This window comes from Dasypus novemcinctus, chromosome 11 (genome assembly GCF_030445035.2).
Source record: "Dasypus novemcinctus isolate mDasNov1 chromosome 11, mDasNov1.1.hap2, whole genome shotgun sequence".
NCBI lineage: Eukaryota > Metazoa > Chordata > Mammalia > Cingulata > Dasypodidae > Dasypus > Dasypus novemcinctus.
In genome coordinates, this window is record NC_080683.1 from 7,141,493 (window position 1) to 7,164,773 (window position 23,281).

Below are 23,281 nucleotides of genomic sequence, written 5' to 3' on the forward strand. Positions count from 1 at the left end.
CCCTACAACTCTCAGTACCATGCCTTTCACAAATATACTCAATTAAGTGTTTTTAAGTGAATGGAATATATTCTTCTATTTCAGTTCACTTTATGGGCACCATAATATTGCCCCAGAAGTTCGAGTCTTTTGCCTGAGACACTAATCGATTCTTTCTTATGTCCTTTTTTAACTACCCTCTTTTTGCTGAATCTTGGGTTAACTCTTTAGTATAGCCCTGTGGGGAGTAAGCACCGCGTGTAAGAGCGAGTGCTAGGGGAGAGGACTGCCTGGGGTTAGAGTGAAAGAGCTAAGGACTTGTGGGGTGGATGGGCCTGCCTTGGTCAGCTTTGGAGAGCTGCCAGGGCTGCACTTACCAGACTTTAGCTTGCTGGTGCCTACCCCTGCCGGCTCTTAGCCCCTCCATTGTTGGCAGCCCAGGGGCCTAAAAAAATCTTCCAGGATGGAACTTCTTTCCTCTAAAGCTTCTTGGCGCCATGGTGGGCAAGTGGGAGCAGGCCTAGTCTCAAGCAGAATCATGAGGCAGGTGAGGATTTCCTCCGATTTCCCATTCTGTCTCTTTCTCACCCGGGGCCTCTAGACCCTGTTGCCTTCCCATAGGCCACTGTCTCCACGCCTCTCCCACCTAGGCTTGCTGCTAAGAAAGGCACACTCATTCACACTAAGTTGAATATTTCTAATCAAGTTAAGTGTGCTAGCCAGTCCAGGATTTTTCTTTGTTTTTAAATCAAAGACCAACACTTACACAGAGAAGTGTTTCCAATTATTGTGGATTAGGTGTTTTTGAGCAGAGCGAGGGTTCTTCCCAAATCCCTGAATTCATGCCATCTGCCTGCTTTGAAATCAGAGGGGCGTGGAGCAGTACCTGTTTCTGTAGCGTTTGCTGCCTCTATTTTAGAGAAGAGGGGGTTTTGCTCTTGGGGAATCCCCCTTCAAGACACCCCTTGGGAAGCACTGATAGAAAGAGGGTCTCATGTGCCCCCTTCTCCCCCTCCCTGCCAGATGTGGATGAGTGTGTGGAGGGGACCGACAGCTGCCACATCGATGCTATTTGCCAGAACACCCTGCGATCGTATAAGTGCATCTGCAAGTCTGGCTACACAGGGGATGGCAAGCACTGCAAAGGTGAGGCTGGGCAGGTCCGGAGAAGAGGGTCCTATGGGAAAGGGAAAGCCAGGACACTGCCCCAAGTTGGCAGGTAGTATATGACCCTATACCTGAAATCCCTGCCAGTGTGAGGGCAGCTGGCCACATCTTCCCAGAGGGGACACCATCTTTACATTTGCACAAAGGCACCCTACAGGCTACCCAAGGCCCTGGTGGGGATAGCTGACAGCCCCACAACCTGCCAGGGTGGGGGATCAGGGTCATGGAACTCAGGCCTGAGGCTTCCGGTTCCTGGACTCTCACCCCTTGCCTGGAAAGTAAGGGAACAGATAATTTACCCAAGGGAAATCCACGTAGTAAACAAACATATCTTCCTCTCATAATTAAAGCAATGCAAATTAAAGGAGTCTTGAAATTTGTTTTAAATATAGTAAGGTAACATAAAAAAATACATGGCATTCAGTGCTGGTGAAGTTTCAGTGGACAAAGTACACCCATTAATTGCTGGTGACATTATAAATTGACAAGTGATTATGTAATACCTAGGAGGAATCTTAAAGGATATTTATTCCCTTTGACCCAGGAATGTCACTCTTAGAAAAAGAAATTCAAAGAAACAAAGTAATATATGGATGAAGATGTTCTTTGATGCATTATTTATGATAGTAAACTAAGGGAAGGAATCTAAATTTCTGATAGAGAAAAAGGATTAATAAATTATGATATGGCAATACAATGTAATATTCTGCAACCATTTATAATGGTAATTAGAAAGACTGAGTGCAAACATGTAAAAATGTTTATGACTTAAAGATGTACTTTAGATGAAAAAAGCAAGATGTAAAATGGTTTATAGGCTATGAAATAACTGTAGAAAATACACACACACAAAAAATGATATATCAAAAACAAACAAAAAAACCACAAGGGGATGTGGATGTGGCTCAAGCCATTGGGCGCCCATCTGCCATCTAAGAGGTCTAGGGTTTGGTACCAGGGCCTCTTGGTGAAGGCAAGCTGGTCCGTGTGGTGAGTTGGCCTACGTGGAGCCACACAGAGTGCTGCCCGCACAGGAGTGCTGGCCCACGCAGGAGTGCTGCCCCGTGCAGTGAGCTGGTGCAGCAAGACGACACAACAAAAAGAGACACAGAGGAGAGACAATAAGAGATGCCGCAGACCAGGGAGCTGAGGTGGCGCAAGAGAATGATCGCCTCTCTCCCACTCAGGAAGGTCTCAGGATCAGTTCCTGGAGCTGACTAACGAGAATACAAACATACACAGAAGAACACCCAGCGAATGAACACAGAGAGCAAACAATAGAGGGTGGAGGGAGAAAAAAATAAATCGTTAAAAAAAAACAAAAATACCCACAAGGCTGAGCCCAGGGGTAGACAGTGAGGGGCATGCCTTCACTGTGTGTTCACCTGAACCCTGTCTCAGCTTCTCTTTTCCCACAGACGTGGATGAATGTGAGCGAGAGGATAATGCAGGTTGTGTGCACGACTGTGTCAACATCCCTGGCAATTACCGATGCACCTGCTACGATGGCTTCCACCTGGCACATGATGGGCACAACTGTCTGGGTGAGCAGGGGAGAGTGTGTGTGAAGTAGGGGATGTCCTGCCGAGATGAAGATGTTTTCAGCATTTCCAGGCAAAAAGGGGAAAGTGATGGAAAAGAGCTGTGAAATAAAAAAGCAAGGTTAGCCTCCTCTTTGAGGCTAGTCATTAAGGATAAAATAATCTTGCTACTGGATGAAAAATATCAGAAGAGATGCTGCTGGAAAATACTTCCAGGGGAAGGGCACCCAGAGGTGAGAATAAGTGTGGTTTGCCACAGGGGGCGAAGCATGGTGGGCAGATGCTTTGGCTCTAGGCAGAGCATAGCTCGGCTGCTTTTTAGCTGTGAGGACTTGAGCAAATCACCTAATCTCAGCTTCCTTATCTCTAAAACGGGGATGATAGCATCCCACCCAGAGGGCAACGGGATGGCTCACAGGAGAGCACTTATGTAAAGAGCCTTGTAGAGTCCTTAGCACACAGTAGGTGCTCAGTAATGGGAGGAATGCTGAAGCCTGTGGCCAAGGAGTTGAGATTTGAACCCAGGGGTCCTTTCCCAAACTTGTTCTCTCTAGTGCCACACAGAAATGGGGACTATAAGAATAGAGGGTGAGGAGAGGAGAAGCAAGAGAAGTGAGGCCCAGAAAAGCAGGATGGGCCAGGCCCCCACTCCCCCACCTGACCAAAGAGATGACTTATCTTGAGGTTCTGTTGGCCTGGGAGAACCTCCATACTAGGAGCTGTCTCTAAATCCAGTCATACCCTATTTTTGGACCTGGGCTATGGTTTCTACTCCCAACCCAGACCTCCAAACCCTGATCCCTGCTGGGCCCCTCCTTCCAGCCCTGGCCACTCTCTCACCACTCCAGCCACCACGGAAGGGCCTCACTTGTCATCTGCCCAGTCTCCCTTGAGGGCTCCTTTTGGGACTCCTTGGGAAGAGAAGCTATGCTGGTGGGACCAGGACTGTGAGTTGCCTTCATGGGAACATGAGCTTCTGAGTTCTTTGATTGTCTTTGATCTTTCTGGGTCCCTGATTATCACCAAGTCCAGTGTCCCTGAAATTGTTTGGGGAGGATCACACTGGAGGGATAAAAGAATAAGTAGGTAGGGGTCCGGGGGAGGGAAGGTCAGAGCCTTGGAGATGGCTGTTGAGGGTTAGGGCTCAAAGTCCCAATCCCACCCTTGGCTCTTAGGGGAACACTGAGAAAGGCACTCGTGTCCTGGGCCTCAGCATCCCCACTGAGAATTGGAGGAAAGAACCTGCTAGAATAGCAAAGCCATGAAGCTGGAATAGGAGATAGCAAACAGGAGAAGAATGGAATGTAGGATGGGGCGAAAGCAGGAAGGCAGGGATGGGGAGAAGTCAGGGGTGTAGCAAGAGATGGGGCAGACATGGGAAAAAAGTAGACGATCCCTTTGCTTTTCCTTGAGGTGTATTGTGCCAGGGAGGAGCCAGCTGGATCTGGGCCCCTCTGCGCTTGGCCAGAAGGGGCAAATCTGGGCTTTCAGGACCGTAGCAGAGAGCCTGGGAAGGGGGGAGATGAGGCTCGGAGGAGCCCGAGTCCAGCTGCTCCATTTGGGGACCAGTCCCCTTGATGCCTCCAGGGCCATGGCAAACTGGAGGGCTGTGGACTTGGGAGGGCAGTAGCCAGCAGGGAGGAGGCCAGCGTTGAATCGGGGTCCCTGGGTAAGGTTGGCTCTGGAGTCTGGGGGTAGTGATTTTGGGGTGAGAGTCTGCTGTTCCCTCTCCCCTATCTGGGTGCGGCCTGGAAGCTCTTCCCCCATCCTTCTCTGCCAAGCTGCCAGACTTTGTTTAGTTAAACCAAAATAGGAGAAAGGCTAGGCGATGTGGCAGCAAGCCCAGGCATGGGGGGAAGGGAGAAAGGCCGGGGCCATGGCCTGTCCACAGGAATGGCCCTTGCTCCATAAGGAGTTGAGGCTCTCTGGCCTTTCCCCATCCTGCCCCTCCAATCGCGGCACCATGGCCATAGCTGTCCCTCAACAGAGTCATTCGCCAGGTTTTCTGGTTTTCTGGCTGCTCTTCACAACCAGCTGCCACCCCCGGCTCCCTTTCCCCGACATCTCCACCCTTATCGTCATTGCTGTTTCTCCTGCTGTGGCTCCTTTCCTGGTCTCCTCTGCCCTAGACTCAGTTTCAACAGGCGAGGGAAAGGGAAGCAAGTCCCCACCTGGGGGAACCATGTCCAAATGTCCCCTGCCCACTTCCTTAGCTCCCCACCTCTGCCTCTCCACACCCAGTGGAACGGCAGCTGATGAGGGGGGATGAGCTGCCTGGCCTAAGACTGGGCTGGGTGCGGGGTGGGGAGTGTGTGTGCGCTGGAGTTCTCAAGAACACTCTCAGCCCTTGGTGCTGAATTCCTGGGGCACGCCGTGACCCTGGCCTGCACCCCCCGGCCCCACTGACCACCTGCTCTGCACAGACGTGGACGAGTGTGCCGAGGGCAACGGCGGCTGTCAGCAGAGCTGCATCAACATGATGGGCAGCTACGAGTGCCACTGCCGGGAAGGCTTCTTCCTCAGCGACAACCAGCACACGTGCATCCAGAGGCCTGAAGGTCAGCCCATGCTTGGGGAGGGCCCCGTCCCCACCCGTCTTACCTAGACTTCTCTTCCAGTTTGCTGGGGACCCCCCTTCAGTACCTCTGAACAATCACCTTCTGTTCTCAGCTCCTCTAGCTCCTCCTTCTCCTGTCCTCAACCAAGTCACACTTTAAGGGCTTCGTGGACACTCTGTATTAGAACAGAATCTGGGAGAACCTGGGGTTGGGGACAGTGTGGGCCTGAGGTGTTCCCTGTGTCTAGACCCAGGGTTTTGACGTCCCTGCCTGCAGCTGAAGGAGCTTCTCAGAGCTGCTGCTTATCTTACCACTGGATTGGCAGGAATGGTGGGGACATTTCCCCTCACAGCCTGTGACCTTCCTGGGGACAAGGACCATGTCTCATTCAGCTGTGAGCCCCAGCACCTACCACAGCACCCTGCAGGCAGTGAGAGCTAATTAATATTTTGCATAAAACCCCATAGTACTGATACCTATACCAATCACTCTCCACTCACATTATAGATCTGTCATTTATCTTCTTCCCAGTTTGACTGCACTCTCGAGTGAAAGGACCATGTCATATTTTGGGGTTCTTCCTAAACCCACCAAGCACCCGTCACAGTTCTGGACAATCATTAGACACAGATATTGTTTGATGGTTTGAAGGAGAGGCTGACTGTGGGGTGTTCTTTAGGTCTGGGTGTGAACAGCTATTAATACACCATTTAGAATGGCTGCTGAACTATGCTTGTTAGCACCCACTCCGTGTTGCACGCAGCCTCTGGAATTCTCCTGATTTCCTGGGCCCCCCACCACCCTTTCTAGTTTTCCCTCCTCTAGGCATCCAGGGGAACAGAGGTTTCACCGCCTCCTCTTCCCTTTTAGAAGGAATGAACTGCATGAACAAGAACCATGGCTGTGCCCACATTTGCCGGGAAACACCCAAGGGGGGCATTGCCTGTGAATGCCGCCCTGGCTTCGAGCTCACCAAGAACCAACGGGACTGTAAATGTGAGATCATTGGGGTGGTAGTGGGGGAGAAGGGGGACAGGGGAGGGGTACGGGCCTGGGAGGAAAAGGGAGCATGCTGTGGAGAACCGTGGCACCCGGGGAGGACAACTGACAAGCCCCCTTACCCCTTTGTGCACAGTGACGTGCAACTATGGTAACGGCGGCTGCCAGCACACGTGTGATGACACAGAGCAGGGTCCCCGGTGCGGCTGCCACGTCAAGTTTGTGCTCCATACCGATGGGAAGACATGCATCGGTGGGTGAGGCCAGGGGAGAACGTGGTCCACCTGTGGGGGGGTGTCCTCGGCCCCGGGGTGGGGGTGGGGAAGCACACGAGGCCCAGGCGCTGGGCACAGAGCGACTGGTAAGGGAGTCGAAGACCAGACAAAGCCAGGCCTAGTCAGAGAAACCAGTAAGAGATGAAAGCGCTAACCTGCCCCTCTTGCCCTCCCCAGCCCTGTGGTTCCACCGCCCCACCCCCAGGAGCCTTGTATCCTCTTTATCCCAGGAGTGCTGCCAACCTGGGAATAATTAGAGGTGCCTATTGACAAGGCCGAGGGTGAGGAAGGAGAGGAGAGCGGGGGAAACGCAGCTGATCAGGCCTGATCAGAGGCCCTAGTTGACTTGTGTGGCAAGACGGGAGCTGCCACAGCCCATTGTCCTCACTCTGGGACTGGGGTGGGAAAAGGTGCTATTTGCTGGGACAGCCAGCCCTGAAACTGGATGGTTTCCTGGCTCCATGTATCTTTTTTCCCCTCTTATCCTTTCCCTCACTCTCCTGCTCTAAGCCCCTTTTCCACTCTCCCTACCCTTACCACCCCCACATTCCCTTCTCTCTCCAGATTCCAATGGTATTCCCTGAGCTTTGCCTGTAGCCTTTTAACTTCCTCACCAACTCCAGCCTTCATATCCTTCTCCTGGTTTGGGGCCCCTTTAACACCTAGATCCCTTTTCCTGAATTTCCAGCCTTATTTCACATAACTTCAGGCATCACAAATGAGTTTAATTTCTTAAGTTTAATTCCTAATTTCCTATGTCTTTAGATCATTAGTGAAGGCCAATTACTATGTGCTCAATGAGTGCTGATAAAGATGGTAGGACAAAGTGCCCCCTTGGAGCAGTGGGAAATGAAAGGGAGGAGTTTTGGGGGGCAGAAAGGCTGTGTCTTGAGCTATATGGGAGGTGTGCTTGCTCTTTGGGCATGGGGGTTCATCTGATGGGCTGCGACATGGTGGGAATGGGAAGGTGTGAAAAGTCACTCTGTGAGATCCTGTTTATTAGGAACACCATGATGACACTCAGCTTAAGAACCAGCCCCCCTGCCCCCACCCCGATCCCCCTCCAGAGACCAGCTCCCTTCACTGCAGACAGCACTGTCTTCCCCAGACACAGCAACAGGGGAGCAGACGATGCGCTTAAATGCCTCCCTCAGGTACCTGCTCCAAGGACTTGCACACACAGGCCTAAAGCTCTTCTCGAATTAAAATCTTTCCTGTTACATGTTTCTCTCTGAACTACCTCTTAGAAGACCGGAGAACATTTTTAGTCTTCGTGTCGCCTTCTCTAGGCTGGTTTGTTCCAGCTCCTTTCATTTTCCCTCATAGGTCTAATTTTTCTGCTTTCCAAACCTCCCACTAGCCCTGGACACACACACATCCCCAGAATCTCCCAAAAGAAACTGCCTGTAAAGAAAGCTGCCTGAACCAGCCCAGAGGCCAGGCCCCTGGATGTGAGGGCCTGCTCCCTCTTCGGTGTCTGTCTAGTCAGGCAGTCCTGGTCATGGCTGCTTTGGGAAATACCCCTTTTAAGGTTCATTCTGCCACCTGGGCCATGGCCAGGTGAGGTAAAAGAGAGCAAACGAGGCCGATCTAGGATTTTCAGCTCTGTTCTTTCCTAGTTCCTCTCCCTTGTCTCCCAGTAGGACTTACTTTACCTTCTTGCCTTATTTATCTTATTTTTCTTACCAGTCCTAGTGGGAGGAAACATCAGTGTTTGGGCCATCAAGACATTCGGATTCTGTGGGCAGACCAGTGGGCAGTATAGTTTAATAGAAAGAAGTGGGCACCCAGTGGGGGAGTCTGTAAGTCTAGGGCGGCATCCCCAGCTTTGCTGTTGGCGTGCTGTGATACTGCGTCTATGAGGCGCCCTCTCTGAGACTCAGTTTCCCACCAGTCACTTGGTGGGAGGCAGGCTTCTTTGAGGATACCAGCCAGGAGAAGGCTTGGGAGTGCAGCTGTTGTAGGGGTCCCAGGGCTCCCTGGGGCCAGAGATCTGGGCCTGTGGGTGGAGGCGGGAGGGGGAGGGGCCTGGGGCCCAGTGGGCCATAGTGGCTTCTGCCCAGCATCTAAACAGCTTTTTTACAATGTCAAACAGGGGAAAGGCGGCTAGAGCAGCACATCCCCCCTCAGGCCGTTTCTAATGGTAAATATGTCTGCTCATTCCGCTTGCTCTCACTGGCTTGCTAGGGGAAGGGCTAACCTGCTGGGGCTCCCACTAACCGCATGCCCATTGGGCCCAGCCTGACTGGCCCCCCCCTGCCAGCAGGGCTTCCCTGGAGCCTGGGCACTGGACCCTTTGGGTGACAGGAAGCCTGAGTCCCCAAGAGCTGGCCTAGAGCCTCATGTCGGTCTTTTCTTTGTTCCTGTCACTCTTCTCTCCTTCTGTTCCTTCTTCCCACCTTCTCCCTCACCCACCTTCTAACATCGCCCCCTTTTCCCACCATCTGCCTCATTCCCTCTCACCCTTTCTCTGCCTTTCTACACAGCTAAAGACCCAGCCAGCTCCACATTATTCGTCATGCCCACCAGATAGGGAGGGGGAAGGGTTAGACGCCACCCCCTCCTCGGGGCTCCTTTCTTGGGTTTTTACCCACATTAGTTCACAGTCCTGGCATTACCATTTCCCCCACCATACTGGTTAAGAGCAGGACTTTTTGGTTCAGACCGACCCGAGTTTGAGTCCTGGCTCTGTCACCTAACTGGATGACCTCAGGCAAGCGACTTTTCTCTCTGATCCTGTTTACTCCTCTGTAAAACAGGTTTGCTGTGAAGACTGATAGTGCATGTAGAGCATCTGGTCTGCACCTGGTGCAGAGAAAGCACAGAGAAGCTTCTGGTTGTTAATACTGTGAACTGGAGAGCGATGCGTTGAGGGCGTGCCATCCTGCCTTCCCCACCCTGGGACAGATACTGTGCCAGCTCTGCTGCTTCCCGGCCTAGATCCCTCAGAAGCTACCCAGACCTGGGGCAGGATTTCTGTTCCCCTCTTCTTGCTCCAGGGCTTGGAAAGCACTTTTTTATGCTAAGAGAACTTTTAGGGGTAATGGCTGGGCTTGGAGCCTGAACTCAAGGTTGCCTCCAGGTTCCCCCCCATGGCTTTAGGGACCTTTAGGAGACTAAGGTGGCAATGAAACGGAGGAGATCCTTCTGTGGCTGCTCCTAAACATGGGCATCAGAGGGCCTGGGGCCTGGCCAGGGACCCACAGGCAGAGCAGGGGGTCTTCTGGACCCCTGGCCTTGTGCTCTTCAGTGACAAGAGTGGGGCCTGAGTTTTAGGAGTCAGAGATTCAAAAAGACAGTAGTACCCTCTGGTACTTTTCTCACTCAGTTTCCCTGATTCTGAGAACCACTCTCCTCTCTTCCTTAGCTGTGACCTTGGGATTTTCTCTTCTTTAATGGGAGAATTTCTAGGCCTCCCCAGAGGAGAGCCACAACACCTCCACAGTCCCTCTGTCAGTGTCTTGCACTATCGTGAGCTGATAGTTTTTCCTTGGACTCACCTGACTCTCATGTTGCAGTTTAAACCTGTTTTTTCTTTATCTGAATTCAGAAAATGGAGTGACTCATACATACACACACACACACACCTACACACAGTGACCTCTCAGTGATGGGGAAACTTATCACTCAGTAGGGAGCGAGAGAAGGGACTTAACTGAAATAAAGAATTTGGTTTTGTCTAGTTTTGAGGTTCCCTAACTCTTTCCCTTACGTTCTTAAGAGACTCCTTTTCCTCTGGACTCTTATCCTTTGCCCCCACCTCTTACTTTGCTATTAGGAAAGTAAAACATCATCGAACAAAAAGGGCCTAGGAGGAGCTGAAGGTGGACATGAAGGGGCCAGGAAATGACCATGTGTCATCTCCTCTGAGGAAGAGCAGCCAGTCTTTGAACTGGGTTTTTATTTTAAGACAGCTGGCCAGGGAAGATGGATTGATGGCAATCCCACAGCTGTCTCAGGAATCACCAGCTTCACTCTTCCCAACCTACCTATGGGAAGATTTTCCCACCATGACCCCCCACCCACCAAAGAGATGGTTGTGGGAAAAGGAGGAAACTCCTGTCGTCCTGTCCTTTCTTCCCTGGCAGCAAGATCCACCCTTACTTAGCTCCCATCCCGTCTTGCTCTCTCCCTTCTCCACCTCCTCCACCCCCTCAGCACATTCCTGCCTGACAGCTCTGGCTTGTACCTGCCTCACTGCTGTCCACCTTGTTTCAATCAAGTAGGGGGCAGGGAAGCGGACTGCTTGGCTGCACTTGTGAGGGGATGGGGGTTGGGAGTGAGGGGAGGAAGGGGGCTGGGAGCCTCCAGCTAACGCTCTTTCCAAAGGACAGGGAGGCAGCGGAGGCCTCCCCTTGGGCCTCTGTGGTCTCCACTACCCTCGAGGGTGGGACTCCTCCAGGCCAGTAACCGGGTTACCCTCCCCCGCCTCCTGCTAAACAGAGACCTGTGCTGTCAACAACGGGGGCTGCGACAGTAAGTGCCATGATGCGGCTGCTGGTGTCCACTGCAGCTGCCCCGTGGGCTTCATGCTGCAGCCAGACAGGAAGACCTGCAAAGGTGAGGCGTTGAGAGGACAGGCCTGCGGAGACCTTGGCGAGGGGCTGGGGTGGGCTGGGGGAGGGCACCTGTGTGAAGCGCACCTCCTCAGCCCCTGGGGCCCTCCTGATTACAGGGAACGGCTGCGGTGAAGGGCTGGTGCCTGTCCATCTTCCCCATCGCGGTTTGACGGGCATGAACGTCCAGCCAGTTTCCCAGTGCTCCCCACTCCTGTGCCTATCCCCCCCCAGTTCCCTTCCCCCTCCTGGTTAAGGAACATGCCATTCGCATTCAGCCCTGGGTCTGAAAGGCTGTTTGAGCCCTTGGTGGGTGCATGAGATTCCAGGTGTGTTCCGTAACCTTCTAAACCCACACTTGCAGGGGGCTCTGGGGAAATGAGCTCTCCCCTCAGGAGTGCTGTAACGGAAGGAGAAAAAGGTGGCAGTTGAGAGCACTGACGCTGCAGCCTGACTACCTGGGTTCAAATCCCAACTCTGCCTCTTACTAGCTCTGCGATCCTAAACCGATTACTTAATGTCTCTGTGCCTCACTTTCCCCACAATAATAGTGCCTGCCTTGTGGATTAAATGAGTTAATATATAAAGTACCTAGAACAGTGCTTGGCGAATAGTAAGCACTTTGTTAGCTATTACCTTGGCATATTTTCCCACATTGTCCTTTCTATTTCCTCTCCTTTTAATTAGCCAGTTGTGGGGGCGAGAAACAGAGGAAGGAGGAAAAAAGGGAGGGTAGCTATACTGAAAGTCTGTCCCCTGGTCACAAGGAGTGGGGACTGGGAGGAGGACTGGGCTCGTTCTTTGTGTCTCTTGGCTCAACAGCTGTGAGGGGGAGGGCTGGGGCAGCAGGTCAGACAGCCAGAGTTGAGAGGTTTCCTGCTGGGAAGGACTGTTGACAGGTATGCTAAGAGTGAGGTGGAAGGCTGCCCTCCCTGCCCCCTCCTCCAAGGAGGGGTGAGTAGCCTGGGTCCTGTCTGCCACCAGCTTGGGGAACTTGACCTCAGGAAGGAAGCAGCTCACTCACCCCTGCCCCCTTTCCTTACTAGTGCTGAAAGCTGCCTCAGGCCTGAGTCTCTCCAGACCTCTCCCAGCCCAGCCCCCTGCCTGGCCCCCAACCCTCCCCCAGCGCTACCCAGCTCACTGGCGGCCCTGGAGGTCCTCCCAGCCGGCCTCTTTCCCAGCTCCTCCTCAGAAGGGAAGTCCCTTCTGAATCTCCAACTCTCCTTGGCCCCTCAGGACTGGCAGGAAGAAATAAACCCTAACCACCGGCCATTCTTGGGAATGGCATCAGTTGGAGAGTGAGGCATATGGACTAGCCCCACAGTCAAATGCCCACCTGTTCCCTGCTCTTGTCCCTACCTGTCCCCTCCTAAGAGGACTCAGTCTCAGGAAAGAGGGTGTCGCTAATAGCCACCGATCCCCTGAACTAGGAAGAAATGGAGACAGTAGAGAGGGAGTCAGAGGCAGGCCAGGCCTCTCCTTGTTTTCCCTTGTCCCCGTGAGTGCAGGGGGATCTTGTCTCCTTGTGCCCAGCCATCACTGTTACCCTTCTTCTCTCCTACTTGTGTCCTGGCCGGCTTTCCCAGACATAGACGAGTGCCGCTTGAACAACGGGGGCTGTGACCACATTTGCCGTAACACAGTAGGCAGCTTCGAATGCAGCTGCAAGAAGGGCTATAAGCTTCTCATCAATGAGAGGAACTGCCAGGGTGAGCAACTGGGGCCAATGGGGAAAGCCTTGGGAAAGGTACTTGGGGTAGGAAAGTTTCAAGAAAGCCAGAAGGCCAGAGTCTGGGAAACAGTAGGCACTATGGAGAGTTTCCATAGGCAGTGTCATGTTGCAGATTAGCAGATGGTGCCCCCTTCTTCTTGATGGACCAGCTTCACAGTGGGGTACATGGCTTGGCAAGGAGTGAGGTATGGATTTATCCCAATTCTTATCCTTGGCAGGGTCTGACCTGCAAAACCACACATGTGACCCTGATCCACAGGCACCAGATCGTTCCATTCCTGGCTCCAAGGATTCCCAATGGAAGGGGTGGTAGCCACTGCTAAGCACTGAGCCTAGGGGTGGGCCGCGATAGGGAATCTTTCTATTCGAGGGTGTGAGCTAAGTCCCTCACGTGAGCCTTTCACCGGAGCAAGAGGTCCTAGGGTCAAGTACCCCAGCACAGATTCTGTGGCTTATATCCTTGTTTCTTCTTCCAGACATAGATGAGTGTTCCTTTGATAGAACCTGTGACCACATATGTGTCAACATGCCAGGAAGCTTCCAGTGCCTCTGCCATCGTGGCTACTTGCTATATGGAGTCACCCACTGTGGAGGTAGGCCGCCAAATTGTATCCCCATCTACCCCAGCCCCTCTCACCCTACTATCCTCTGATTGAGCAAGTTCCTGAGTTGGCTATGGCTATGGGCAATCCCCAGGTGCATAGTTGTGTCTGCATCCATTGTGATGAAAAGGAAGGAATTAAAACAGCTTCTCAAGGCCAGTTGGGAGACTGGGGCATCAGGGAAGAGCATCTGCCTCTTGAATTCCATCTCCCATCCCCATCACTGCTCCCTGACCCCCACCCTCAGCTCCTAAACCACAGCCCCACAGGTAGGTAGGAATAGAAGGCTTTAAGAAACTGGTCAGCTTGACCCCTTCTCACTTGTTCCTTTGACTGGGGACAGAGATAAGGGGAGGAGGTCCTAGGTTGAGCTCTTCTTTGAGGCCAGTAGTCAGCTGGGAATGCCCAGAACTCTCATTAGATGTCCTCCCTCCCTGGTTTCTACTACTTCCCCTCCCCCCCATGTCTCTTTCTCCCTACTCCTTCCCCAGATGTGGATGAGTGCAGCATTAATCGGGGAGGTTGCCGCTTCAGCTGTATCAACACGCCTGGCAGCTACCAGTGTACCTGCCCGGCAGGCCAGGGCCGGCTGCACTGGAACGGCAAGGATTGCACAGGTGGGCGGTGCCCTCTGCTGGCCACAGCTGTCACTGCAGTTTCAAAGGGAAACGAGGGTCATGGAAAGCAATGTAAGGAAGATGCAAGGTGGAAGAGGGTGGAGAATGTAGCCATTTAAGTTGGAGACATGAAATTTCTGGTCAATAATCCGACAACAACAAGAAAATAATAATAATCCTTTCAACAGTCTCTATGGGTAGAGTAACAGTTGTGCAGGTAGTGAATTCATTTCCCCCAGATTACCCAACTGAGGGAAAGGGTGGGAGAGGGCCATCTCCTCAGGCCTCTTTCCCCTTCCTAGAGCCAGTGAAGTGTCAGGGCAGTCCAGCAGGGGCCTTGAAAGCCATGCTCAGCTGTAACCGGTCTGGCAAGAAGGACACGTGTGCGCTAACCTGCCCCTCTCGGGCCCGGTTTTTGCCAGGTACATGGAGAAAGATGCGGGGCGGGGAGAAGGGAGGGCTGGCAGCTCCCCTGGTATTGCTCCAACCCGCCTGCTAGGTCAGCGGTGACACGCCCCTTCCCGCAGAGTCTGAGAATGGCTTCACTGTGAGCTGTGGCACTCCCAGCCCCAGGGCCGCCCCAGCCCGAGCCAGCCACCCTGGGAACAGCACAAACTCCAACCACTGCCATGGTGAGCACCAGCCCGGAGGCCTTGTTTCCATCCTACTCGCTTGCTTATTAGCTGCTTAAATTTCTCTTCTTCCTCAATCCCCCTGGCCTTACATCTTGGTTCCCCCTCTTTTGCTCTGTAACTCTCCAGCCTGCTGCCTTACTTCCTCTGTCCCCAACATTTGATTCTGCTGGCTTCATAATCTCACTCCCCAACCACACCTTCTTAGTACCCAGCTTCTCAACACCTTCCACAGCAGCCCCCACCCCCATAGGCCCCCCAGGCTGTGCTGAGCTTCTCCCATCCCTCTAGAGGCTGCAGTGCTGTCGGTTAAACAGCGGGCCTCCTTCAAGATCAAGGATGCCAAGTGCCGTTTGCACCTGCGAAACAAAGGCAAAATGGACGAGGCTGGCAGAATCCCAGGGCCAGGTCTGAAATGGGGATCCCACCCCAATGGGGCTATCTGGCTACCAAACCCTCTCCTTTGTGAGATCTCTTCCAAAACCCACTAATGCCCCAAACTCTGGACAGAACAGTGGAAAAAAAAAACAATTGCGGGCATAGGGCCCAAGAAAGGCCCAGGGTATTCCCCACATGACTAGTTAGAATCCGCTACTAAGAGAGGATTGAGAAAGAGTCACAGTAAGATCTGGTGAGGTCTGGATTGGGAGGAGCAGTGAGAGCTGGGGGTGAGAACTTTCCCTGACCTGAGGGTACCCTCGGGTTGACAAGGCCTCTCTCCCAGGTGGTGCCCCCTGCTCTGACTGCCAGGTCACCTTCATCCACCTCAAGTGTGACTCCTCTCGGAAGGGCAAGGGCCGGCGGGCCCGGACTCCTCCAGGCAAGGAGGTAACCCGGCTCACCCTGGAACTGGAGGCAGAAGTGAAGGCTGAAGAAACCACAGGTGGGACTGGGGTAACTCCTGTTGCGAGAGGGTAGGTACGGGAGGGCAAAAGGGGAAATCACAGGTCCCAGCAGCAAAAGGAAGGGGCGGGGCCTGCTAAAGCCAAGTCCAGGAGCTAGCCCCTTTCTTACCATGCCACCCGCAGCTCTAGCTTTGCTTCCTTAGCTCTCCTACTCACAGCCATTCTGTCTCTTCCTTCCCTGACGTACATCACACCAACCACCAGCTGGCTGTGGACTACCTTGTCTCCGACAGCGGATGGAACGGCGACTGAAAGGGTCCCTGAAGATGCTCAGGAAGTCCATCAACCAGGACCGCTTCCTGCTGCGCCTGGCGGGCCTCGATTATGAGCTGGCCCACAAGCCAGGCCCGGTATCTGGGGAGCGAGCAGAGCTGGCGGAGGCCTGTAGGCCCGGGCAGCATCGCACTGGGGCCAAGTGTGGTAAGGGAGCTTGCTGGGGAGCTGGGGAGCTGGGAAGCAGGGGAGTGAAGAGGGCCTGGCTTGGGCTCAGCCCAGTTCCATTTCTCAAATTGTGAGGCATCCAAGACCCTCCTGCCTACCATCCCCCCTTCCCTGGTCCCAGGCTGAAATCTAGGACACCAGGCCGGGCCACCTGTCCTCACACACACGACTTTGGCCCCATACCCTGCAGGCAAGATTCTGTTTGTTCTCTGAAAAAGAGATTATCACTGAATCTGGGGGAGTGGGAAGGGGAGTCCCAGGCCTGGGTGGTGGGAAACAGGGTGGGGTGGGTGGCTAGCGCGGCCGACTCTCCCTCAGTCAGCTGCCCGCAGGGAACGTATTACCACGGCCAGACGGAGCAGTGTGTGCCATGCCCAGCTGGCACCTTCCAGGAGAGAGAAGGGCAGCTCTCCTGCGACCTTTGCCCTGGGAGTGATGCCCACGGGCCTCTTGGAGCCACCAACATCACCACGTGTGCAGGTGCCAGGGGAACAAACAATATAGACTGGGGTAGGGTGGGCACTGGGACGCCCACGGGCATGGGATTTCCCAAAGGGCAGCCCAGGCTCCAGGCCACTCTCCTAGTCGACATCCTGTTTGTATACCTCTGGCCCCTGAAACTGGGTGACCCCATGGGGGTGACTCAGGACCATCGCATCAGACTTGGGCCCTTGGTTCATTGCAGGTCAGTGCCCACCTGGCCAACACTCTGTAGATGGGTTCAAGCCCTGCCAGCCATGCCCACGTGGCACTTATCAACCTGAAGCAGGACGGACACTGTGCTTCCCATGTGGGGGGGGCCTTACCACCAAGCACGAGGGAGCCATCTCCTTCCAAGACTGTGACACCAAAGGTAGGTGGACTACTTACCCTACTGGGGGACTCCCTAACCCCAGCTCAACCCAAAAGGACTCTCCAAGTCCCTAAAGTAGACCTGAGTAAGTTGCCACACCATTTCCCCCAGACTGGGAAAGGTCTACCTGCCTGACTATTAATACTGTCCTGCTTACCAGTCCCAAGCCTGGGAATCAAGGAATAATTAACAGTCTCACTTACACCCCCCCCCCCACTTTGGAGAACTGCTGGCCCATTCCCCTCGATACCCCAAATGAGTTTCTGTATAGATTCAGCACAGTGTTCAATTCTGCTGGCACCATAGCCACCCACTCTTCAAAGTTCATTTTTTCCTGGGCTTAAAAACTTCTGCCATAAATACGAAAGGTTGGAAAGAGCTGGAAAGGAACTCTGATGACCTCAATTTCTTGATTTTCCATGACACATGTGTCCTGCCCATCCTGTGCCCCAGAACTCCCCCCTGTCTGCCACCCTTGACTCCTGCTCCCCCTTCCCTGCAGTCCAGTGCTCCCCTGGGCACTACTACAACACCAGCATCCACCGTTGTATCCGCTGTGCCCTGGGCTCCTACCAGCCTGACTTCCGTCAGAATTTCTGTACCCGCTGTCCAGGAAACACAAGCACTGACTTTGATGGCTCTACCAGCGTGGCCCAATGCAAAAGTATGTGGCAGGCCAAGCTGTGGGAATGGGAGTTGAGAGACCTGGGAGCAGTGGGCATGGGAAGAAAGGGGGCCTGGGGACAAACCCACAGGGAGCAGGGCTGGGGGTGGATGGGCAGGAAAGTCCAACCTTCTAATGGTCCCGAACCCACACAGTCTCAAGACTAGTTGCTGGACTGAGTGTTGTAGCATCTTGTCCCTGGAGACAAGCAACGGTGAGAAAAGAAAGTACTAAAAGGGCAAGAAGGAAGGTGGACCTCGAACTTGCAGAGTAAAAGATGAACTAGGAAGGCAGCTGCCTATGTTGTCGGACTCCTCTTTAATGCCCCCGTTGACTTCCCTTCTCTTTTTTGCTCTGTTCACCGGGGTTTGGCTGCAGATCGTCAGTGTGGTGGGGAGCTGGGTGAGTTCACTGGCTATATCGAGTCCCCCAACTACCCGGGCAACTACCCAGCTGGCGTGGAGTGCGTCTGGAATATCAACCCTCCACCCAAGCGCAAGATTCTTATAGTGGTACCCGAGATCTTCCTGCCATCTGAGGATGAGTGTGGAGACGTCCTCGTCATGAGAAAGAACTGTGGGTGGCTACAGAGCTGGGTCAGGGAAGGGGGGTCAGAGTCTGGTTGGAAAAGAGAGGTGATGGGTCAGGAAGAACTACAGCAGTGAATCCAGGGATCCACGAGGGCAAAATAGTGAAGGAGGCAATGAACGGTACACATTTGGTGGAGAGCAGAGTTAGGAAAGCCAACAGTGGGACTAGATGGTGTTACCTGCGTCACTTTCCTGCCCTAGGATTCTTGCCATTCCATCCATTTAATGTCAAATTTCTTACACTATGCAAGTGCCCAGATGTCAAGTAGGAGTTGTGGAGCAAGGCTAGGGCAGTGGATAGGGTCTGGGGTCTGGGGGTGGGGTGGGGAGAGGGAGCCTCTGCCTGTCGATGTGATTCCTGCCCCTGACTAGCCTCACTCCAGGAGGGCTTGGGGAGCCTACCAAGCCACCTTCCTGACCTGCCTCTTGCCTTCCCAGCCTCTCCAACCTCCATCACCACCTACGAGACCTGTCAGACCTATGAGCGCCCCATTGCCTTCACAGCTCGCTCCAGGAAGCTCTGGATCAGCTTTAAAACAAGCGAGGCCAATAGTGCCCGTGGCTTCCAGATCCCCTATGTTACTTACGATGGTGAGCAGGGCAAGAGAGCCAGGGAGGCGGGTGAGAAAGGGGAGGCCGTGCGCCCTGGGAGAGCCGGGGAGCAGGCAGAGCACTCGCCCCTATGTCCCTTCTTTTGCTTGGCTTTGCAGAGGACTACGAACAGCTGGTAGAAGACATTGTAAGAGACGGCCGGCTCTATGCCTCCGAAAACCACCAGGAGATTTTAAAGGCGAGTGCATATTAGCAATAATAGCCAACATTTAATGAGGACCTAACAATGTGCCAGGCAATGTGCTATATGCTTACGTGAATTTTCTCATTTGATACACGTAACGACTCTATGAGGTTGGTGCTTTCATCATTCCCACTTTTCAGGAGAGAAAACTGAGGCACAGAGAGTTTTCAAACCTGTCCAGGGTTGCACAGCTCCTAAGTGGAAAAGGTAGGACTTGAGCCCTAGCCTCTTTGACTGCAGGTATCCCAGATTCCCAAGGTCACCCAAACTGTTACACCTTGGGGCAGATTCAGAAGAGAAAGGGAGGATGAGATGAAATGTCCCCTATCTCTCTTCGACCAAGAGATACAGAAAGATACTTCTGCATAAATCCCTTCCTTTACTCCCCCCACCCTACCCAGGCCTCCACCCCAACAGAGAAGCAGCAGCATTTCTAGCACTGCATTTCTCCAAATCAGTATATAGAAGAAATATTTCCAACATTGAAGCCTGGACTAGACATCCATGGGTCTATGGATGCCAGTTTGAGAAAATCTTACTTAAGAAACTATGGTCCTAGTAATAGCATTATCCGTCATAAATTACCACTGCAAAAATGCTGTCTTTATTAGTAGTAAAATAATTTTTGTATAAATGAAAACCATAATGACAAAAATCTCCTAGAACTTGCAGATTTTAAAGACTATAATTTCAACAATGATTTTCATTTTTAAAGCATCTGAATCCTATTTCAAATAAAATATTCTGTGGTACTCCAATATATAATGTAGGTGGGAGTACAACTATTCATGTGAGGTGAGAGGCTAAAAGCCCCCCTCTTATTCAAACCAACAAACAAAACACTAAGGCAGTGGAAAGAAGGCTAGTAAGTAGTCTAGGAGCCAGAAGATCTGCATTCGAATTCTCAGTGTTGGGTTGGCACCTAGGAGGCTCTCCACACAATAGGGCTGTTTCAGAGCGGTCGGGAGTGCTCTCTCGGAAGACCCTGGCGTGAGGTGAAGGGGCTAACGTTAGAAGACAGGGGCACTCCCTAGCTAAGCAGCACGGGAGCAGGTTGGCGTGGAACAGCGAGGTCCGTGTGGCTCAGTGCGTCTGTTTGGGGAAGGGGAGGTGGTAGGAGAGGTCACAGGCGATGGATCACAGGCAGCCGTATGGGCCCTGCAAGGAACCTGGGCTTTACTGGGTGTACTCAGAAAGTGTTTCAAACAGGAGGAGGACATGATCTGATTTTAAAACCAGAAAACTCACTTTAGTTGCTTTGGGGGAGAACTGTCTTGTAGAGGGTTAAGGGCAGAGGCACGAAGACCGGTTAGGAGGACACTGCAGTAGCCCAAGTGAGAGATGGTAGTGATGGCAGCTCTGGAGGTGAGAAGTGGTCAGACCCTGGCTGTATTTTGAAGACAGAGTCAACAGGATTTGCTATAGCTATGAGCAAGTAAGTCTTCAAAGATGACTCCAAGAATTGGGGCCTGAGCAGTGTGGAGGGGCGCTGCCGTTGCCTAACTGTGGGCCTCCAAAGGAGCAGCTGAGGGGGATGGAGTCCAGAGTTCATCTCTGGATATGTTCAGGTGTAGATGCCTGGCAGACATCAAGAGGGGCTGTTGAAAAAGATGGTGTCCCTCTCTCCCACCCCAATGCTGAGGCTGACATTACCACCTGCCACTCTGCAGGACAAGAAGCTCATCAAGGCCTTCTTCGAGGTGCTGGCCCACCCCCAGAACTACTTCAAGTACACAGAGAAGCACAAGGAGATGCTGCCAAAATCCTTCATCAAGCTGCTGCGCTCCAAAGTTTCCAGCTTTCTGAGGCCTTACAAATAGTGCCCCGAGGCCCAGAGATCCTGGTTTTGAAGTCCCCAGACTCTTCAGCCCTCAGAGCTGGCAACCCCTACCTACAGATAAGGAATTCTCTCTTTTTGGAGAAAAAAAAATCAGTACAGACAGGCACTCTCCCTTTCTGTCTCTAGTTTCCTTTCCTTGTCTCTTTCTACCTCTGTTTACTGGTTGCCCTTTAACTACATACTCCCTGAAAAAGCCATCCAGTGCTGGTTCTGTTACCGTTAAGGGGTGAAGAAAGTCCCTTTCCCCCCCACCCAAACTGCTTATTTCACCGCCTCACATCCCTGGCCCCATCAGCTTGGACGGGTGCTAGAGGCCCACAAAATGGGCCTATGAAGGAATGGGGAGTGGAAAAGAGGCTTCCGCCATTATAGGGTTGTGCCTTGCTAGTGAGGAGCCAAAATACCCCCCAGCTGTGACCCCCAGGGTGATCCTAGCAGCCCCGAGTCTTGCCGAAGAAGCCTTTAACTTATTGCTTAATGCCAGCACTGATCCTCTGGGCCCAAGGTTTGCTGGACCACCCACATAGCCCCCCTTCTTGTCTGTACCGCTCCTCTCTTTGCTCACCCACATGTCTGCCTGGAATCTATTCCATAAGGCTGACAACTGGCCCACGCTACTGGGACAGAGGACACCAGCTAAAAGAGAAAGAGATGCTGGCATTAGCCTGAGAGAAAGACTATATCTCTGCAGGTGAGAAGACCAGGTTTTAAAGCATCAGCAACAACAAAAAAGAGAGAATGAAAAGAAAATGTATCACAAAGACTACAGACTATAGAATAATTGGGAGCCAATCTCAAACACTAATCCCTTGTCTTACTTGTCCTCCCTGGCCCAGCCACCCCTTTATCCACATCCAAATACTTTCTGGGGGAGCTCTACTGCCCTTGCTCAGTGTTGTCTTTAAAGAAACATGGCTGCTGACTGGAAGCCAGCCTGGGCCTCGCCCCGCAGTCATCTCTCCCTTGTAGTCCTAGGTGGCTGGAGGGCTCCACCAAAGAGGACACATTTCTGCAGACGGCCCAGAGCCACCTACCTCTGGCCCCAGGCTGTGGGCAGCAAGAGGAATGTGTGGGCATTTGGCAAGCCTTCTGCCCACCTTGTCCACATCTAATAAGTGCAATCATTTTGAGTCTTTCTATGTTGTCTAAAGGGAGGGGTTTTATTTGCTGGAGTTTTTTTTTGGGGGGGGGCATGATTTTTTCTTCCTCCATTAGAAACAACCCTATTTATAGCTGCCTAAGAGAGAAGAGTGTGTGCTTGAAGTGGAAGAAAAAAGGTTTTGAAATCTTATGAACCTTGAGTGCTGGAGCATGTTATTGTCTCTTCTTCCACCAGTGGCCACACAGACCTCTCAGGACTGATGGCCAGGGCTACCCAAGGCTATAGCTCAGAGGGGCCTGATGTGTAGGAGAGGAATTCTGGGGACTTTATGGAGCAGGAAGGAAAGGGACCTGTGTTTGTTAAATCAATTCTGCCATCCCTGTGCCTCTCCATGGATCCAGCATGGACCTCATGATAATAGAGATTGATGGAATTGGTCGGTGACTCTCCACCCCATGTAGGGAACCTCCATCTTCTCCCTGTCTTCATCCTCTTTTCCCCTGGTATGCATTTCACCAGCCTGCAATGGAAGAGGACCAGGAGAAACTGTCTGCGCATGCAGTATCTCAGGGTCCTGAAGCCAGAGACAAGGCTGTGGGAACCAAGAATAGGAAGTTATCCAGGTATGAATTTTGTGGAGGCACCAGATGTTTGCCCAATCTTGACTGCTCTGCCTACCTCTACTTGTTCATCATTCACTCCCTCTTGGCATTGACATCAAGCCTAGCTTCCACAACTACTGTTTTTCAAAAAGAAGAAGAACCAGGTTTCCACACCCAAGCTCAGATCCCATAGAGTCTACCCTCAATCCAACTACTGCCTGCAGAAATCACTTTCCATCTGTTCCTTCATTCCCCCAATGTTGTAGTCCTAGTTAAAGGCTACCACTTGACTCAGTTTGTTTTTAAGTGATTGTCATCCAGGAGACTCAACACTAAGTAAAGGAGCCTAACCCCCCCTCCCGCATAGTAGCATTTGCCAGCCCAAACAGCCTTAGCAGTAGGTAACCAACGCCACAGCTAGATCCCCGCACATCCATTGGCCAATACCATGGCTACTGGGAATGGAGTGTATGAATGCCTTTGTCTCTCTGGGTCAAAAAGGGCTTCTGTAAAGATGTAAAATGGCTGCTTCTAAGCGGAGTTAATGCCACTTGGCAGGAGTGTCTGCGCTTCCCAGGAAGTGCCATGAAAACAGCTTCAATCAACTTTGACCCATCCTGATTCTTCAACAGAAAACTGGGGGAACTTTCTGATTCCTCTCTCCCTGACATTTCATGTCTCTCTTGGAAAGATAAACAGTCAAGGTGTAGCCCAATTTTTGCTTTCAGGGTCTGGCTTTTCCTTGCCCCCTTCCATTCCTTTCATCCCATATACACGTCCTCCAATCATGTATTTTGTGGATTCTGGGACCTGCAAATGATTGCTATAGT

General features: G+C 52.4%; 1 protein-coding gene across 3 annotated transcripts in view; it reads left to right on the forward strand.

Moving 5' to 3' along the window:
- SCUBE3 (signal peptide, CUB domain and EGF like domain containing 3) overlaps nucleotides 1-20,858 on the forward strand; it is a 32,564-nt gene extending 11,706 nt beyond the window's left edge. The window contains exons 2-23 of one of the 3 annotated variants that reach the window (XM_058306607.2): nucleotides 1,003-1,125; nucleotides 2,565-2,690; nucleotides 5,111-5,245; nucleotides 6,116-6,241; nucleotides 6,381-6,497; nucleotides 8,615-8,662; nucleotides 10,963-11,079; nucleotides 12,662-12,784; nucleotides 13,284-13,400; nucleotides 13,901-14,026; nucleotides 14,329-14,448; nucleotides 14,554-14,658; nucleotides 14,950-15,066; nucleotides 15,383-15,541; nucleotides 15,768-15,983; nucleotides 16,323-16,484; nucleotides 16,690-16,857; nucleotides 17,360-17,521; nucleotides 17,900-18,097; nucleotides 18,550-18,702; nucleotides 18,822-18,901; nucleotides 20,578-20,858. In XM_058306607.2, the coding sequence (XP_058162590.1) occupies nucleotides 1,003-1,125; nucleotides 2,565-2,690; nucleotides 5,111-5,245; nucleotides 6,116-6,241; nucleotides 6,381-6,497; nucleotides 8,615-8,662; nucleotides 10,963-11,079; nucleotides 12,662-12,784; nucleotides 13,284-13,400; nucleotides 13,901-14,026; nucleotides 14,329-14,448; nucleotides 14,554-14,658; nucleotides 14,950-15,066; nucleotides 15,383-15,541; nucleotides 15,768-15,983; nucleotides 16,323-16,484; nucleotides 16,690-16,857; nucleotides 17,360-17,521; nucleotides 17,900-18,097; nucleotides 18,550-18,702; nucleotides 18,822-18,901; nucleotides 20,578-20,727 (2,948 nt within the window). In that variant the 3' untranslated portion in view covers nucleotides 20,728-20,858. The remainder of the gene's footprint in view (nucleotides 1-1,002; nucleotides 1,126-2,564; nucleotides 2,691-5,110; nucleotides 5,246-6,115; nucleotides 6,242-6,380; nucleotides 6,498-8,614; nucleotides 8,663-10,962; nucleotides 11,080-12,661; nucleotides 12,785-13,283; nucleotides 13,401-13,900; nucleotides 14,027-14,328; nucleotides 14,449-14,553; nucleotides 14,659-14,949; nucleotides 15,067-15,382; nucleotides 15,542-15,767; nucleotides 15,984-16,322; nucleotides 16,485-16,689; nucleotides 16,858-17,359; nucleotides 17,522-17,899; nucleotides 18,098-18,549; nucleotides 18,703-18,821; nucleotides 18,902-20,577) is intronic. The other 2 variants (XM_023584373.3, XM_023584374.3) reach the window with 2 other exon arrangements.
- Nucleotides 20,859-23,281: the final 2,423 nt, after the last annotated feature.